The 19,313-nt window shown below is 38.3% G+C and overlaps 1 protein-coding gene across 1 annotated transcript in view; it reads left to right on the top strand.

Moving 5' to 3' along the window:
• ksr2 (kinase suppressor of ras 2) overlaps positions 1 to 19,313 on the top strand; it is a 107,375-nt gene that overhangs the window by 16,059 nt on the left and 72,003 nt on the right. The window contains exons 3-5 of the mRNA XM_067570388.1: positions 896 to 1,046; positions 15,358 to 15,393; positions 16,414 to 16,915. Coding sequence (XP_067426489.1) covers positions 896 to 1,046; positions 15,358 to 15,393; positions 16,414 to 16,915 — 689 coding nt within the window. The remainder of the gene's footprint in view (positions 1 to 895; positions 1,047 to 15,357; positions 15,394 to 16,413; positions 16,916 to 19,313) is intronic.

Genomic DNA, 19,313 nt, shown 5'->3' with positions numbered 1-19,313 from the left:
GCCCAGACACAGTGTTTTTAAAATCTTGCCTAATCATAACATGTGGTCTTTAAATGTTTGCTTAAATGAAAAATCTGATATAAAGTGATTACTGCCTGACACAAGAGCATGCTGTGTCTGAGGTTTGTGTTCAGGTTAGTGTTTAATTTCTATTAATCGAAGATAAGTTTCTTTTTTCTGACTAGATCCTAATTGAACCTGTTGGTTCAGTTTATTACTGGCCTTTTGTGTCTCTTTCATTTTTGTCTTCTCCTTTTGAAGCAGCAACTGCTACAACAATTGATGTTTAAGGCGTTGTTAATGTATTAAGCTGCTGCTCTAATGGCCACTAGACGCTGGCTTAAAAATTACTTTCTTGAATTATAATTATTTATAGTTTTTCCCACAAGAAGTTTAGTATTTAATAGTTGATTTTACTTCCTTTAATTTTTGTCCTTGTGTCAAGTTGGAGAATCATTGTTCCAAGTCACTAGTGATTGAATAAAATTATATTTTTGAGCATGTTTTTGTTGATTTTCAGGTGTCTCCCCGTTTAATCAAAGATTTTCTGTCTCAAGTGACAAAGATTGTGGCTTTAAAGCTTAAAAACCTCTTTTCGGAGACCTATGGGCCTATGATATGGGACACAAACACTGTGTCGGAGTTTTTATACAGTCAATGATCTCTTTCCACTTACAGCATAATCGCTGAATGAGGTTCAGATTGTCTTACACACCTTCCTTTTGTTGCAATGTGTGGCCAAATTATTTTTCAGTGCGTCTTTAACTTAAAACCAAGTGTTTTCATTTATTAATATACAATCTTAATGATGTATGTGTGTGTATCTGTGTTTGTATGTCATTGTGTGTGTGTGTGTGTGTGTGTGTGTGTGTGTGTGTGTGTGTGTGTTTTGCAGGAGATGAGCCCGGGCGAGATGACTCTTGAGGGCCTGCTGGAGATGAGCGAGGAGCAGGTGTGCGAGCTGCTGCAGAAGTTCGGTGCCAACGAAGAGGAGTGTGCCCGACTAAACGCCTCCCTCTCCTGCCTCAGAAAGGCCCACCAGCTCGGTAAGCGTTTCCCCAAAAACACAGAGATGAGGACACACAAACACATATCTACAGAAACACCTGTGCGCACACATAAAATGTCCTTAAATGAAAATACTTGTGTCCTTTTGAGTAATCACCATTTAGTGTCTTAGCGTAAATTATATTTCTCCAATTATTCGAAATTCAGTTTGGAAAGGAGCTTGAAATGATATGTTATGCAAGTTAACAGACCATGTTTTTATTAAAATAATTGATGAATATGAACGTACTAATAAAGTGTGTAAGAAGCTGTGTTTTCGAGGGATTTCCTGACAGCAGGGAGCTCCATTTCCTCCTGTGGGTGTTGGGTGATTGACTATAAGTGGGGGATAATGTAATAAGATAACATATTTGACAAAAACAAAATAAAATTTCACATTTATTGTCGGTGATGATTTTGCTCAGTGAAAGCTGTTTTTCATACTGTGTGAAAATTAATTGCAGCATTTAATATGATGCAATATGTAAATGAGAGAGGCACCAAAGTAGATGTTTGGTACAAAATTTTAGACCCATTCTGGTAGTTTCATCTTATTAAATGAATATATAATAATATATACCTCACATTTATGTTGACAGTTTTCTAGGCTGCCATTGATTTCAGTTCATTTCACAATGATGTGGAAATCTAATGTAAATTGTTTTCGGTGTATAATCCATGATATTCAATATAATTAAAAAAAATCTTTATTTTCACCAAAGTTGCGTTAATGTGGGGTAATTCAGTTCAAAGTAGAAAATAATGTGGAAACTTCCTTCTGGTGCATTCAAGGATACTTGGATGACATTTGAAACTTGACAATCACCTGCTGAACTGCAACTTGTTTAATGTTAAAGACAAACAAAGTCACATAATCTTTTTCATAAAAAGGTTGTTTGTTTGTTTGTTTTTTTGCATATTGCTTGTCCTTCATGTCTGATTTCCTCACGATAGCTTATTAATTTTTTACATTCTTTAAATCTCAGACTTTTGAGCATTGTTGAATGCCCCAAGTACAATTGTATGTATCACACACAATAATGTTACTTAGAAAAACAAATAAGGTGAGTCTAACTGTGATATATTCTTTGATGGATGAAGTACTCAGATCCTTTACTTAAGTAAAAGTAGAAATACTGTCATCTAAAAATACTCAATTACAAGTAAAACTTCTGAATTGAAAATGTTACTGTAAAAGTACAGAAGTATTATGAGAAAAATGTACTTAAAGTAAAAATACTCATCATCCAGAGTGTGTTATATTATTATAATATATTATATTGTTTGTTTCTATCATTAACAAATACATGTGAAAGCATTTCACAGATACTTTGTGTAGATTCATAGTAATAGTACTGCATCATATTATATTATATATAAGTGTACACTTTGTGTTTTGTGTAACACCTTTCACACAAAGACACAAAGATAACACATTTTTTAAAAAGAAAATAAAAGCGACAATTTACACAACAGTTTAAGTATTAAAATATATAATTTTATGTAAAATCTAAACTAAAACTGTCAAATAAATGTAGTGTAGTACAAAGTACAATATTTCCCTCTGAAATGTAGTGTAATGGAAATATAAAGTAGCATCAGACGGAAATACTTAAGTAAAGTACAAGTAACTTAAAGTTGTACTTAAGTACACTACTTGTGTAAATGTACTTAGTTACTTTCCACCACTGGATATATTACATAATATTTCATCACAAGCTGAAATGCATCAAAATCAATGTCTGCTTAGACAGAATGAAATCAAACTAAAATCCAACAGTACTGCTTGAAAAATGGTTTGAAGTGATGTAAAATATTTACAATTTGTAGTTAATGAGCCAAAGCCAGAGTGGTTATTTAAAACTCACAAATATTCTGTTTGTACAATGAAAAAAAGCAGGAGTAGGATGCTTGTTTACATCCTTCTGTAGCCAGAATGACCGACAGAGCAATTACCTCATTATCATGCTGATGATTCTATAACATGTGAAACATGAATGCAGAAAATGAGATTTGTAGTGAGGGATGATATATATGATGAGATGAGATGCAGAGCAGGAGTGGCTGCTTTTGATTATGTCGGGGGATTTATATTTATTTATAAAGAGTTTAACCTTAAAAAAAAGAAATTGACAGGGATGAGAAACCAGATAAAGCAACAAATTTAACCTAATTTTATTAATTATGAAAATATAATAAATATAAGCTCAATATTAAATCAATAATATGTTAATGTTGCACAACATATGTGAGATACTGCTATACGGTGGGTGAGATGGGATGTATAAAGAATTACATACACTGAATAGAGATTATTAGTGTTCAGATTAATATGTTTACTAAAAATTCCCCCCAAACAAATTCTAAAGGGAACCTGTCCTACAGCCTAATCAGGGCGTAAGCTCCAACAACCCGCTTTGAATGTGCACCTGACAGCCGGTACTACCTGCTACGCGCCTCAAAAATCACTAGAGTACATGCAATCTGGTGAAACAAACCAACCTCTCCTTTCATCAAACACCCACAACTAATATTCCAAGCGTCAACACAACTATACAAGACACTGGCTCACTATACTTAATGCAACTGATTATATCTGTTTAGAGTGACTCCCTTCAGCGCACTTCTACAATCTCATTCACAAACTATTGCAAACTCTGGACATGGTACCGGCGGACCAGAGACCAATACCAATGATTATGCACTTCAGTCACAATCGTCAAACTCTGCTCATGAAGACCGTGAGAGAGAGAAAAACAGTGAAACCATGTTACTACAACTCACTGAAAACACTGCAAACAATGAAGTCTACTTGCAATAAGAGGTAATATCTTTAACCAAACCAAACAAAATTACCAATTAACTCCAAAAACTGTTAAGACGAGCCCCTCATTTGTCACAGCGCCGCACTAGACTGTGGCAAAAAAGGAAAGTCACACAGGTATTCCATACATTAAAAGTAAATTTATTTAAAACGAAGTACTCAAAACAAGCCAAAATAACAAATCGGTGGGTCTGTAGGAGTCTGTAGGATTAGAAATGTAGGTGGTGGATGAGTGAGTGTATGCTGTATGAGTGTTGTACGGTGGAGCAAAGAAAAATAACTAAACAATGCAGGAGTGTGTAGGGGAGAAAAGAGAGAGTCTGAACTGGCAACCTCTCCGGCTTTATACTATACATGGAGCACACCGGGTCCAGGTGTGTCCCATCCTGCTGAAAGCAAAGCAGAGTCACAAGAATATAATCCATAAATTTACACTAATACCTCTGTTAGATGTTATTTTATGTGTACCATATCTTTATTTATGTGTTTATATCTGGACTACAAAAACAAGGCCCGAAAATGTTTGACTGGATGTATTTTTTTATGTCGGAGGGCAAAAATTCAAAGAATGTAACCAAAATGAAAAACTGAATTTCTAATTTCAGTCAGAACATCATGATATTTTTCATGATTTTCTGTAGTCACCATGTTTTTAATTTCCCTCCAAGAAATCACGTATTAAAAATAGTGGTCCCAGTACTACACTGGAATTTCTGTTAGATTGAGCCGCTGTAGGTGGCACTGTTTCCTTTGTATGATCAGCCACTGTGATCGCTTTATTCTTAAACTATAAATGAGTTTCTCTGTTGTGAAGTCAGGCGTCACTGTGATGATATAAAAACAAAATCACTAATGGCTCACGTGAAAACTATGTGCTGCATAGAAAAGTCAGCTCAAGTTAGCTATTTTTTTTGTCTTGAGTGCACTTTTTGCATTTCATGTCTATATATTAACCAGCATCACCATATGGATTAGAGATGCTGACAACAACACACTTTGTGTTTATGTTAACACATATTTATTGTGTTACATTAAGAAGAAGCAAAACCAGAACAGGTGTTTCATATGAATCCTTAAACATCACAATTTAATGCTAATTCTCATTCGTAAAGACCCAGTTGTAGTTAACACTGGTGTGATGAGGCCCAGTTACACAGAAACTGGTTTGTGAAGTAAATTACAAATTCATTAATACTCCATTACAGTCATTTATTATTTGGACTAAAATGAAGTAAAGCTTTATCATATTCTAATTTTTTTAAATTCTGGAAACAAAAAGCTTTCAAAACCTTGTATTTAACCCCATGTTTGCCAGGTTATCTGCTCTGATGGCTGGTGTGTCTAAATCCTTTACCTGCACACTCATCTCTGACTAAATAAATACATTAGGAACAGATTCTAACCTCTTGTTAGAAACATGGTCTCTCTATAATATCATAAAGCCAATAAAGGCTTCCACATACTACAGAAGGAGACTGTAAATGAATTCCTATGTCAGGTTTTTAAAAGTTGTCCTTATTCATGTGAAACATGTCGAGCCACAAAGACTTTTTTTAGATTTAGTGTTTCTGTAGCTGTGGTGGAAGAATGTTGTAAAATATACATATCAATCTAATTAAAGGTAAAGGCTGAAATATGTGCAAATAATGCAGTGATGAGACTGATGTTGAGGCTATCATTGCTTTATTGGCTCAGGTGATGTTTGATGGCAAACTGAAATTTAATTTTTGATGGTTTATGGAATCAAGTTGTGTTAAATCCACCAATGTTGTGTTTTTGTTGATTGTAGACACATCTTTCTCACAGTGTATAACCTTTCCTTTTCCTACACATTTCCTGAAGAATGAATTCAAAGATGGTCACTTTTGCTAAGCTTAACACTGTTGTGATGCTGTAAGTGCATTTATTTATTTTTTTGTTCCATGGTTGCACACCAGGGGGCATCACAGACCACACTTTGTTGTCAAGTCTTTGAGAGTACAGCTTTTGCAATGATACAAGATTACCACAAGGGGGCAGTAGAGCATCACTAAAACTGTGTCGTTAGGTTTAGTAACAACCTTTTATAAATCCGTTTGATAACATATCTGTTTCTCCTCTACTCCCACTCAAACACACACACACTCACACACTTACACAGACACACTCTGTTCTGTAACAGATGTCCTTTCAGACAGAAGCCACTGCTGAATAATTAAGCAAATTAAATTGATGAGTAGTTTTTCTTCAATGTTCCCTCAACAAACCTGTGCTTTATTAAAAGAGGGTTTTATTAGAGGAGTTTTAACTTGGCTGTTCTTCAAAATTTTTGTATTGTAATGAATTAAGATTTACTAGACATTCAGGCTTTTTTGTTTAAAACAAAGTCTTAAAACCAGGCTCTTTATGAGGCTGCAGATACTTAGCTGTCCTCTCAAAATACTCTGTTGGTCACTCTGCTGGTATGTCAGTCTGTTTGCTTGAGTTGCTCGGCTTCCTGTGTGCTTCTCGAACTTCCTTCCTATCTTTCTGTCTCATCGGTTTGATTGGGGACAGAGGCAGATGTTGTACAGAAAGACAGGCAGGCAGGCAGGCAGGCGTCCCCTGGCAGAGTCCGTCAGGCGGTCCCAGCCGCCCATGCCTCAGTCCAGCTGGGTTCAGACCAGTCAGCCTTCAGGCGTCTCTGGAGACCAGCTCTCTTTTGCCATCACTGTCTAGGACTTTGGCTGTGTTCACATCGCAGCTGAACAAAAAAAAAAAAATTCAAATTCTTGTCTCTTGCATCTGACGTAGTATATATTTTTCTAATCAGGACGAGTGCCTATTATTCCAATCTGGACCTCATGTGCAAAATTAAAATGTGAAATGACAACAAATCTTATATCAGTCATGTGGGGAAACTGTTAAAACTGAGAGACTGAGAAAAAGAAGTAATCTCTCTAAAGAAATGCCTCAATTCAGACTGACCACAAATGCAAATGTGCAGAAGTAAAGTAGAATAAAGTAGATGTGACAATCCGTGAAAGAGCGTGAAAGTTCATTCTTGATCTTTGTTGCATGCCAGTCAGTCCAAGTGTCCCAGACCAGCCCTGACCAGCTTTCTACAATTATAGCACATGAATCTAACCACAATAGGTGGGGATGGAAGAGATTCGTCCATCTGGTAATTGTCTTCTTCTATTTAACCCCACATCTGACCTCACTGCCCTCTCTCACCACCAGCCTGAAATAGATACAGTACAGGTACAATAGATTTAGTTGCCAACCAGCTCCTTTTTTTTACCACTTTCCAGCTGTTTAACAGGGCTGCATTATGCTTTTAACATCTCAGACTTGACATTTAATTTCTAACAGTTATATGATTGCTGAGTGCGAAAGTTCATTCTTGGCCTCGGAAACAGTGGTTTGACATAATAAGATCTTACTTTAATGTCCACCTACTAGCTTTTTCTGTAGCTTCTTCAGTGGATGGAGTTTACTGAGTTGTCATGGAGATAGCTCAGTCCCTGTCTCCACTGACTCCTGGTTGACTTCAACCCCTTCCCTGTCTTTTTACTGGTTTTGATCTGGCACAGAGAGTGGATGATGAGAAGGGAGAGAAATACCGCACAAACTTTAAGGATAGGTTCATGACTTTTCAAGTCTGTCCTAAATCAATTCTCAGGTGCCCATATGAACACTGAAACTTTCTCCTGTTCATGCTGGCCTTTCCAAATGTGCTTATAGTGTAAGTGATGGGAGACAAATTCACAGCCCTTGATTGGAGCAAAAAATTATTTAAAGGCTTATCTGAAGATAATATGGAGATTCAGCCATCTGAGTTAGTCAAATGAAGTGGATATCTGCCACAGTTACAGTCATTTTAGTAAAAAAAAAATCTCTGTGTCTTGATGGACATTGTTTTCCTGTTTAGCTGCAGTGGAGTTAACTTTGAAGGCTATTGAATTGATTTAATTTGGACGGCTGAAGACTCATGTTAGCTTCAAATAAACTTTCAAATACATTTTTGCACACGAGGAGGACAGGATTTTGTCTCCTATCGCTTACATTGAAAGTGCATTGTGAAGGGAACTCTTAATGGCCGTTATGAACAGGACAAATGATTACAGCAAGAAAAAAAACAGTGTTCATTTGGGCACCTTACTATTGTGTTAGGACAGACTCTGTCCATTCTGATCCTTTTAAGATCAGAATGGACACAGGGACAACCAGGAGGATCCCATTAGGACTTCCTGTCATGTCTGGGCTATCACAATATCTAGTGTTCAAGTTTCGCCTCTCCTAACCTTCAGATCAGTCAGCACTTACAGCAAACCTTTCAACACCTTAAGCTCTCGACTTGCACACCCTGAAGATAAAGCAAACACCTGATCACACATGACAGCCGTGGGGAAAACAAAGATCCTGGATAAGAGACTGAATCAACACCGGAAGGCATCAAAGTCATCGACCGGGAGTCAGTGGGCGATCTGAGAATGATGGAACCAAAGACTATCTTTAAAAGAAAAACAATCTCCTTTCCATGTACAACCACCTGTTATCACATGACTGAAGTGCCGTACTTTGTTCAGGTGATGACAGTTAAGCCACTTCAACTGAAAGCTCTGGAAAAAAAAACTTAGTACTGTAGGTAAAGCACAGTTTTTTTATAGTAGGGTCACATCTTAGTCTAGACTAGAAACTGCTATAAAAATCTAACATCAGCTGCTCTTCATAAATCAGCCATGAATGCCTGTCCTCATCGTTTCCTGTTTCCTCTCTTTCTGTCTCTTTTCTTCCTATCCTCCCTGCTTATTGTTTATCATTATCATTTCTGCCTCTCTTTACTCTTCTTCACTCCCATCGCCTCATCTGTACACCCCTCTCTACCTCCCTGCCTCTTTTCTGACTCTCCAAAGGCAGGGTCTGGCCACACAGAGCCACTAATGGGCTCTCTAACAGGGGGGCTGGCTGGAGATGTGGGAATGCACCACAGCAACACCACCACCACCACCACACAGAGCGGTGAGAGGCACTTTCAGCTGAGAGAAATACAGGGCGTGCGGGACTGTTCTTCATATTCTTGCCCAGATGATGGAGTTTGGAGAGGGAGATGTGTCATAGCTTCGAAGCATTGCTGTTTGCACATCTGTGCGTGTACCTGTATGGGTGCTGTAGATTTGCTTGAGTAGAGAAATTATATGTGTTTCTGAGGGGTTACAGAGCCCCATGAGAGCATTTAGCACTTAAACACTGCTAAGCAAGAAGCGGAGGATGTTCTTACATCTGGAGTCTTTATACTATATGTTACATTTTTCTCTAAAAAAAATCTGGAGGTTGTTGCTAAAGTACTAATATATTCAACCATTATGAATGAGAGCAGAAAGAAGGATTACAGATTATGCTCATGCTTTTTCAAAGAAAATATGTTGTTCCAGTTTGTGAGTCATCAGGAATTATGTAATTGGCAGACATTCATATATTTTACAGTCTAGGCAGTTTATACATCACATAACCAGAGAAACAGAGAGCATCCTAAGTGAGTGCATGTTTCTCTGTGGTGTAATGGTGGAGGAAGGAAACTAATGCAAGTTAATAGAATTTTTCACTACAGGCTCTTGGGATTGCAGTCCACGAGTTGCAATGAGGATGAGTCATACAATTCGGAGGCAGCCGGTCGGTCCTTTGTGCCGCAATATACACACATTATCCAGCCCGCCCCTCTAGACAAGTCCACACGCACGCACAGGCTCACACACTCATACAAACGTTTTTTCACATGGAGAATTTCTTGAATATGAGTCCTTCTGTTGATCAGGCTAATAGTGTTGATCTTTGCTTAGCACGACAGGTCTCCTCGGTGCCTTTCCTCTGTAATCTTTGATAGCTTAGAGGAATGTCCCCATGCTCAGCCTTGAGACAGCTTCACATGCAAATAAACACCTAATTGGCTTCAAATGCCATCAGTAAGAAAAAAAAAAAAAAAAGACGAGGAGAGGATGAGGAGAGGGAGGCATAGAATATGCGAGAAAGCAGATCGGAGGAGGAGAGGAAAGGAAAGTCAAGGGGGGGGAGGCGGAGAAAGAGGGACATGGCATAACATGAGAGAAAATTAGGGTGAGGAAGGAGTGGTGACGACAGGCGGTGAAGAAGAAACGTCAAGAAGAGAGAAGCAGATGCGACAGGGAAGGAGAAGGACCACAAGAAGCATTGACCGAACCCCCAGCACCCATCTTCCTGAAGACCCCTGGGTGGTCCTTATTGGCTGCTAACTAATTAGCTGAGTCTAACTTTGAGTCCTACTGATTACACTGCAAGAATATCCACAATCCCTCAACTCAAAAGAGTCAAGTTTAAAAAGGCACACTGCATATATTGAGCTTAGCCATTGCCCTTTCACCAAATCCTGTTTACAGTGGCAGTAAGATTGACCAGCTACTGTCTCAGTGGCATTTCACTGCCATTTAGTCCAAAGAGGCAACACATCTAGAGGTAATTAGTTCAATTATGAGGCTGTTATCTGCCTTTCTCAAAGCCTCGCCGCATGTTAAGATTGCCCCATTAATGGTGTTAGGGTGTGCTATTCGCATTAATCACTGCTGAGGACAATCAGTTGTAAATGCTCTAGGTGCATTGTTTGGCGTGACAATTGATGTGGAGATGCGAGTCATTCAGGGAGGGGAGAAGAGAGTGGAAGATTGATGATGTGGCTCCCAAATTACACCTAGTTATGCATAAAGCCGGTCCGGTGTTGGCTCATACACAGATAGAAAGACTGATCTACAAGGATTCATTAAAGGAAGAGTTTGACATTTTGGTAAATTTGTTTATTTCCTTTCTGTTCACCTTTATTTAGAGTTAGAGAAGAGGATGGATACCACTCTCATGTCTGTGTTACAGACAGCGGAAAACACATTTTCTCAGTCAGCTTCTAACTAATGAGTGATTTGTTCCTGCATTAACACATTTGGTTATTTTACATAAAAAGTAACTGTTTGTCTGTTTTTTCTCTTTGCTCCAATTAGGATTTAGAAACATTTGAATTCGAATCTGATCACAGTTGGAAGGTTGTTTGGTTCCTGTCAATCAAATCTAATCAATCTAATCACACAAACACAGTCACGATAGAGTAGATTATATAGTTTTGTGTAGATTAGAGTGTTAAAGTGTCTTAACTCTAAGTAATACTAATAAGATTTTAAGCTTTTGTTTATTCGGTCATTAATATTTGATGTTAATATTTGTAAGATTTGAGACCAAGTTCCCCCTCCAGACATGTTTTAAGATACATAAAAGTACTCTGTTTTGAATAAGAATTCGTATTACCTTGTTAAAACAGCTTTCTAGTATCAAACTCTGCACATAAGTCATTCTGCTCAGTGAAGCTCAAACATCCAACTGAAGAAATAATAAGCAGAACACATCTTTGAGTGGTGAGTGACTTTAAGTGCGAGAGCTAGAGCTAGGAGGCCATTATCTTAGCGTTAAAACTGGAAGAAGGAAGCAACAGTATGGCTCTGTCTCGAAAATCAATCTACAACATGTTCGAAGCTCACTAATTAACACTTTATATCTCGTCTGTTTAGTCCATACAAAACCAGAAATATAAAAAATGTCAGTCTCTAAGCAGTGTCAATGCTGGTTTTCTGCCTCTTCGCAAGAAAGAAAATAAGTGCACAGTCCAAAATGTTCAATTATACCTTAATTAGTGATTTTTTACCTCTGTCTGTGATAAGTACTAATCAACACCACTCTCAGCTAGCAGTTGGTTAGCTTATCAAAGCATAAAGACTGGAAACAGGGGAAAACAGCTTGCCTGACTCTGTCCAAGTGTAAAAATTACAATTAACCATCTTATGGGGGGTTGTATACTGGACTAGAAATAGGAATAGGAATGCTTTTACAGGAAATGACTGAATATACTGAATCCCCATATCAGCAAGCTTCTGCCCAGTTGAAACATCTTTTAGCTCCTAGAAGTTATGACAAACAACAGGACTCCTCATGAAAAGCAACTTCTAAAAAAAAAAATACTTTAAATTTTACTAACTTATGCTCAGTCTGTGTTCTTCGTCTCATTTCTCATTTAGCAGTGGGTTGTCTTTGGTTTGCCTGAGGCTTTTGCTTAGGTGAGATCATGTGAAACAAGAAATTCATAAGACAAGTCCTGTTACTATTTTGCTGAAGCTGTTGCTAAGATACTAGCGCTCTTGATGAATTGACTCATTACTTGAAGCAACAGTTTCATGAGTGTGATTCGAGTTCATTGCTTCTCTTGCACAGACATTTCACTTGGGTATCAGTTTGATAAGCGCTGTCAAAAGCATTTTAAAGTGAGGATGCCTCATGCAAGAATATATTTACCAAAGCGAAATGCATAATTTAATTAGTATTTTTTAAATAATTTAAGCGATAACTCGACATCAAAAAGCCCATCTTGTTAGATTTAGCTAGGTACTAATTTTGAAATGGACAGTACTAATTGGCATCTTGTGTGTCAGGTATTAAACGCCTCTAGACCTGATCAAAAGCAATCAGCTTTCTGTTGCCTCCCATCTGCAATCCAAGGCTCGGTGGTGTGAACTCTCCAGTGGCCATTGATTAGTTTTACTCGTTCATGTGGGATCGAGCTGAACTTTTAAATGTCTGAGTGGCTTGTTGTGGTTTTATTCATGCTAATAAAGGAGGCTCCTCTCCCTACATTTGTGGAAGAGTGCTCTTTGGGGCCACTCATCCTTTTTGCATCTTGATTTCTTTCTGAAGGGGTTTTTTTAGGGTTGAGATGTGGTCCTCTTAATGTGGGTACAGGCACAGTTTAAGTGTGGTCCTCACAGAGTCACACTGAGGCCAAAGCACCAATAACAGCTTGACTCAAGAGGACCCAACTGGCTAATCTCCATAGGTGTGAATTACAGCTGTGTGCTGTTAATAGGGTGTAGGCCTATATTCATGAGACTAATCAATACTTGCAAATGTGATCTGTATTTCTGGAACATGAGTCAATATTAAAAATGACAGCAAATAGTGTTAATAAGACTGCATGTCTTCAAAATCAATCTCTCGTGTTTACCATGTCAGATTTTCACTTTTCCCATTAACTTTTATGCGCAGGGAATAGATAAACATGTGCCATGTAGTGCTGAAAACCAGCAGGTTTCCATGCCAACCAAAGACAACATCACATTTACTGATGAGAAAACTTCAGCCACAGAGCAGGAACTAAGTTTCAACAGCCTTTATCATACGTTTGCTCCTGTTTGTGTAATGTATCATAATGTAAGTCAAACTATACATTTGCCAAATGAAAGTAGCTTCTTGTTCTAGAGGTATAAGATATCTTATCTATCAATGTCCCTCAACGTGGTAACTGCTGGATAATTTAACAATATCATGTTGGGGTCATCAGTTTTAACTGTGTTTCTGAGAAATCGTGTATTGTGTCTTTAAATGCTACAATACCCAAGAGCCTCAGCAGCTGTTGCTTTGGAGAAGAAGCCTTTAGGTATAAAGTTGTGTTGTGGCAAATTCAGAAGGTTTTGTTGCTGTAAGTGGGATCAAAACACCACCACCTCCTACTTGATTCATTCAAAATTGATCAAAGTGAAGTGATTTAAAGTAATGTGGATCAAAACACCACCATCTCCTACTAAATTCATTCAAAATTGATCAAAGTGAAGTGATTTAATGTCCACTTGGGGCAGTGAAAGACGCCATTTTATTTCCATTTTAGGTTATGGTAGTATGACAAACGTTCGCGAACATTTGCCTGTTTGCGCACTTAAAAGACATACAGTAATATAGTTGAAATCATTTGAAATTGTATTTCTGGTCACTTGACAAATTTAAGTCCAATATTTATGAAACTTTAACTCTGTTTTGGTCTCCTTCACCTGAGGAAGGTACTTGGCTTTTTAGCTGCTAAATGCTCCATTGTGTCCACCAGTAAGTCGCTAACTTTGTCTGCCGTTTGGTTCTGGGCAGGTGGTATAGTGGATTTACCAGAGGTTAGTGAGAGTAGTGAGACTGAACCGAAATAGTAAAGTTGAGGGCCATAAAATCTAAAAAATGAACTAAAAGACACTAAAATGCTCCTTAGAGCTGAAGGGAACTGCAGTGCCACAATACGAGTGCCCTGAAACATGCACAAGCAAATGGATTGCAGCCATGATTCATGTTGTTAGTAACACCTGTGCTTTTCCTGGTATGACATGTGAATATGTGCTGTGGAAAAGGTCTATTCTCTGTAAGCAACCTTTTTTTTTACATTACATAGTAATATAACAATGAAATGTGTTTTTATCCTGTAAGGCATTAGCAGTGCGTGCAATTTAATTTCAAGCTGGGTGATTGGATGTTTCTTACTGAATTGGCCTTTTCTCCTTATGTTTCTTTGTACACAGTCATATCTTTCACTTTTTTTATCAATGAACTAGATATTTTCTAGAAGGGCTGCTTATCTTTTGTACTGATGATTCAACATCAGAGTTTTATGCACATCTAAGCCTTGAAGTGCTCTAACAGCCAGTCACCTAACATTGTCTATGCAAAAAACAGGACTTTACTACTGTATGTGAATGCCTGAAATCACTCCTTTCACTTTTCTTTACTCAATTCATAGTGAAAGCATCAGTGCACCATAGGGCTCATTTTGCTTTCTTAAACATACATTTTAGTCTTTGCTTTTAATTACTCAAACAGGACACAGAGAACTGCATTTATTTGTGGCTGTATTAGCAACTGTTACAATTACACTTATCAGGAAACTCAATACACTTGTACTTTTGTTAAAATAAAACATTTTGCAGTGTTTTGTTTGCACCAAACTCAACCCCTGGCAAATGAAAACCTGCAGACTTTCAACATGATGTGTGCTTTTTTTGGAGTCTTTAACAATAAATTTAAGAACCTCCAGTCAAGTTTATTAAAAATATTTGAAAAAAGAAAATGAGACCCTTGGAAATTCTCATATATTACGTCCCCTGTGATGTTGCAACCGTCTTCTTCGTTCCTTGCGGCCCTTTCTTTATAACATTACAAAGTGGAAAAAGCTGTTGGCTTTTTTTCCCCCCCAAGTTTAGAAATTCCACCGGGACCTATTACGGGTTATGTTTTTCGTGGTTCATTTGATGTTGCTGGTGTTGATTTTGTGTTTGAAGTTTGTGTTTTTGATGCTTATAGTTCCTTAGAGACAATGTCACAAGGAGGAAAAATAATGACACATGAACAAGGAGAAAAAAAAAAGAGAAAAAGTGCAGGGTTGTTGACAGAAATTTGCATATATGGCAGCTTGACAGTCAGTAGCAGTTTTGAAGACTGTGGGGTCATTTTTGCCCAGACTCAGTCATGCATGAGATACTGCATCTGCTGCTACCCAGGATCGATTCCACCAACATTATATATATTTTTTGCTGAACAGCCTTTTGGCTATGCATAACTGCAAATGGAAAGACAAGTAGAATATTTCAAACTATTTCAGCCGTGTCTCTGCCACATCAATAAAAACATTCTTCTTTTGTTTCTTTCTGAAGAACAACTTGAGGAGGATAAATTGCACAGTAACGGAGGTAAAGTATTGTCGTCTGAGCTCAAAAACACTGATTTTGGCTGCTTATGTTCAAGCTTTTCGCCTCTCTTGTTCTTTCTTTCTCATTCAACTAAAAGTTTCGTTTCGGCAGAAGTCGGCTTGTGTTATGACTCATGCAGCTTTGCTCTTCTGTTTTAGCGCACTCCTCCATTTCTCTCATTCTCTTGCTCAATCCATTCATGCTTAATCCGCTCCACATCAGCATATTTGAATACTACTGCAATACTAATACATTTGCATCAAATAACAGCAAAGTTAATTTTTCATTACTCAAATTGAGCATATTTGCTGGTCCTGAATGTCCGCCTGCTGCCAAGATTACTAACTGCTGCAATCAAGATATAAAGCTAATAGATGTTTTAGTACTAAGTGCATGGCGAGAACCAATTTACTTTAACTTGATAACACCATATTACTAAATTTTCACCCAAATTGTGAAAAAAAAATCTCTCTTACCCTAAGTGGTATCTACACATGCAGACAAGTTTTGGTTTTATTTGCCCAGGTTTTAAGATATGAAATAAAGTGTATCTACAATGAAATATCAAACAAATATTTTAAATTCGACTGAAACATCTTTTCCACAAGAACTCAGTTTTAACAGATTTCTATTTCTAACAGAAGGACTATTTCTTCTGTAGAAAGTAGTTCAGATGAAAATAGTTTCACAGCAAGGTCTGTGGATTATCCAGAGTAACCTGGACATTGTTTCTGGAGAGACAAGTTGTCATTGAATTGTTCTGAATGTGATATTTCAGTGTTGTGAGCACCACAAATACAATTCCATTCACTTTCACTGTAATGAGGTGGTGGCAGAAAGATAAATAAGAGAAATCTCAAAACCTGGGCAAATAAAACTATCTGCATGGTTTTGTAAAAGGATTCAGACAATCTACCTTTTTTTAAATTTGGGTGAATTGACTCTTTAACATACATTTTATGCAGTATGTTGCAATCTTTGGTGTTTAAATCAGTCTGTATCTCTGTTCTCATTTGACAGGGAGCCAGGCAAAGCAGGACTGGTCCATCCAGTGGCCCACCTCTGAGTCGGGTAAAGAAAACACTCCGGTGTGCCAGCCAGAGGCCAGTCAATGGATCCGGTTCCAGCTCTCCCAAAGCCCCAAAGTCCAGTCCAAGTACAACCAGCACATGTGCCACAGCCCCCAGGCCCTGGCCCCCCCTTTGTACGCCGATCGACTCACTGTCGACAGCCCCGCCACAGGGCTCTTCCCTCCCTTGGACTCTGGTCATCGCTCCCTGCCCCCATCACCCCGCCAGAGGCATTTTGGCCACACGCCTCCTCGGACTCCCTTGGTGGTCAACACCATGACACCTCCTGGCACTCCCCCTATGCGGCGAAGGAACAAAGTGAAGGCCCCAGGAACGCCTCCTCCGCCAAGCCGCAAGCTCATCCATCTGCTGCCGGGCTTCACCGCACTGCACCGCAGCAAATCCCATGAGTTCCAGCTGGGGAACCGCTTGGATGACACCCAGACACCAAAGTAAGTGTTATTCTCTCATGGATTTTTTAATGGAAATGTGTGTTTAGTTAAAGGCCTAATCCAATCTCCAATGAAAATAAGTGTCACACTAAATGTGTAACACCAAATTTGTGAAATGTCTGCTCTCGGATTTTTTGTGCAATAACCCTGTCAAATTTCTCCAACCAATAAAATGCCAAGTGTAGTGTTGACCAGTCAAATGATCCCTACCTCCTTGTGGCGCATTCACTTTACCTCTTAGAGCGTCCCTTATGGGCGGTTATATATCCTTTTATTCAAAGTCCGCTCTATCAGAAAGGTCTCATATATTGTAAATATGGGAAACACGTCCCCACTTGCAGGTACCATATCTACATATCTACAATTAAATCAGTTACATGTTTACTAGTTATATTACAGACATTAACTTTCAGCTTTCCAGTTGAACAACACGGGGTCTGTTACTGATAAAGCTGAGGAAATCCTTGAAGAAAAAGGTGCATCACAGACACTATTAAGGCAAGGCAAGTTTATTTATATAGCACATTTCAACAACAAGGCAAGTGCTTTACATAGAACATAAAAGGCATCAAAACAGAATATAAAAGCAACACAAGTAAAAAGACATATAAAAACAATTAAAAAGTGTTAAATTTGGAAATAAAAAGAAGCTAGAAGGGAATAATACAGATAAAACAAGAGAATAAATGTTACAGTGCAGTGTAAAATATTAACCCTCAAATTTGGTTTAATAAAAGGCAGCGGCAAACAGAAAAGTCTTCAGGTGTGATTTAAAAGAACTCAGAGTTGTGGCAGACCTGCAGTTTTCTGGGATTTTGTTCCAGATATGTGGAGCATAAAAAAACTGAACGCTGCTAGTTTTTACTCTGGGGACAAGAAGCAGACCTGTCCCAGATGACCTGAGAGGTCTGGGTGGTTCATAATGTAGCAGCAGATCAGAAATGTATTTTGGTCCTAAACCTTAACTGCCGACTCGCAGATGACTCGCAGGGCAGTCAAACCCAGAGAAATTATGAGTAGCTAAATGTGTATCTCAATCTCCAGTGATCATGCTGTAGCATTAACTGAGATTGGAATAAATTGGAATAAATAGAAGAAATAAAAGAAAATAAAAGAAACACTACAGTGTCCATTTTGTTGTTAGTTGCCTAGCAACTGTGTTTATGTAATGTACAACACTTGGAAGGCAAGCATATTATCATTGATGCAAATCTGACTTCATCAATACAATTTGAAGAAAAAAAAATAGCACATTTAAAATAAAAAAACTTATTTGAGCTCCTTGACTTTGGGGATCCATTAGACTCCCACTCCTGAGTCATGAAGGTGATGTCGTTTTCTCCTCTAGCATATCAACGGGAGGCCGGTGTGCGTTACGGCTACTATTATATGTAGCTATTATTGTAAAAAGTATAGCCACATTAAATGTCCTTTATTTCAAAAGTCGTAAAGAAAGCAAAGGAAGTCCATTTAATAAAGCCATGGAGGGCAGAAGTGGATGAACCTGGTTACAGAGCAACCGCCCCTACCGAACGCTCCACAAGGAGGCGGGGATCATTTCATTGGTCAACACTACACCTGGCATTCTCTTGGTTTGTGGTTTTGACAGGGTTATTGCACAAAAAATCCAAGAGCAGCGCACACAAATGTTCCCCCATTTCCTCTCAATTTTTCTTTTTTTTTTTGCAATGTTAATTAGCACAGACATAAACATCAATGTGCATTATTTACAGAAACATTTTTATTAATTAAATATATAATATATATAATTAATACATAATTAGTTTATAGTGTTATCATGAGACACCTTATTGGTTACAGCAGAAGCACAATGCACTTCTGTCAGGTGTGTTTGCAGTGTTCCTGTGTGAGTGTCTCAATGGTCTTGTTTATAAAGTTTCTTAGAGACCATATTCTGCTGTAAGTTAGCGCTGGTCAGTCAATTTCAGCAGATGGCCTGCCTGAAGCGAACATTCAGAGATTCAGCACTCTCTCTCTCCTGATTTTGTACAAGGTCTCACAGCGTAATTCCATCTGATCTATGTAGTACAGAAAGGAAGTTGGTGCCCCACCTTTCCTTTCAGCAGTTTTACTCCAACATAATCTTCCACCAGAGCCCAATCAGATTAATTCCTAAGAGGACATCATTGCCCATAAAGAACCAACAGTCTGTTGGTAGAGATAAGGGGCCTCGAGGCTGAGTTCCTGACCGGCGATGCGTGCATCTGGTGCTATGCTGATCAGATTTGGCCACGAACAGGGTCCACCACTGCTAGGTAATCAGGAACCAGAGTCTGCCTCAGGAGAGCTGCACTCATTTTGATAATGCCATTAGATGACAGTGCCCTATCACTGCTACACTTGGTAAGTTAATATTTGGGAGTTGTCCTCTGCTTTT

Source organism: Thunnus thynnus, chromosome 2 (assembly GCF_963924715.1).
Source record: "Thunnus thynnus chromosome 2, fThuThy2.1, whole genome shotgun sequence".
In the NCBI taxonomy this organism is placed as follows: domain Eukaryota; kingdom Metazoa; phylum Chordata; class Actinopteri; order Scombriformes; family Scombridae; genus Thunnus; species Thunnus thynnus.
This window is presented reverse-complemented; position numbering and strand designations above follow the sequence as displayed.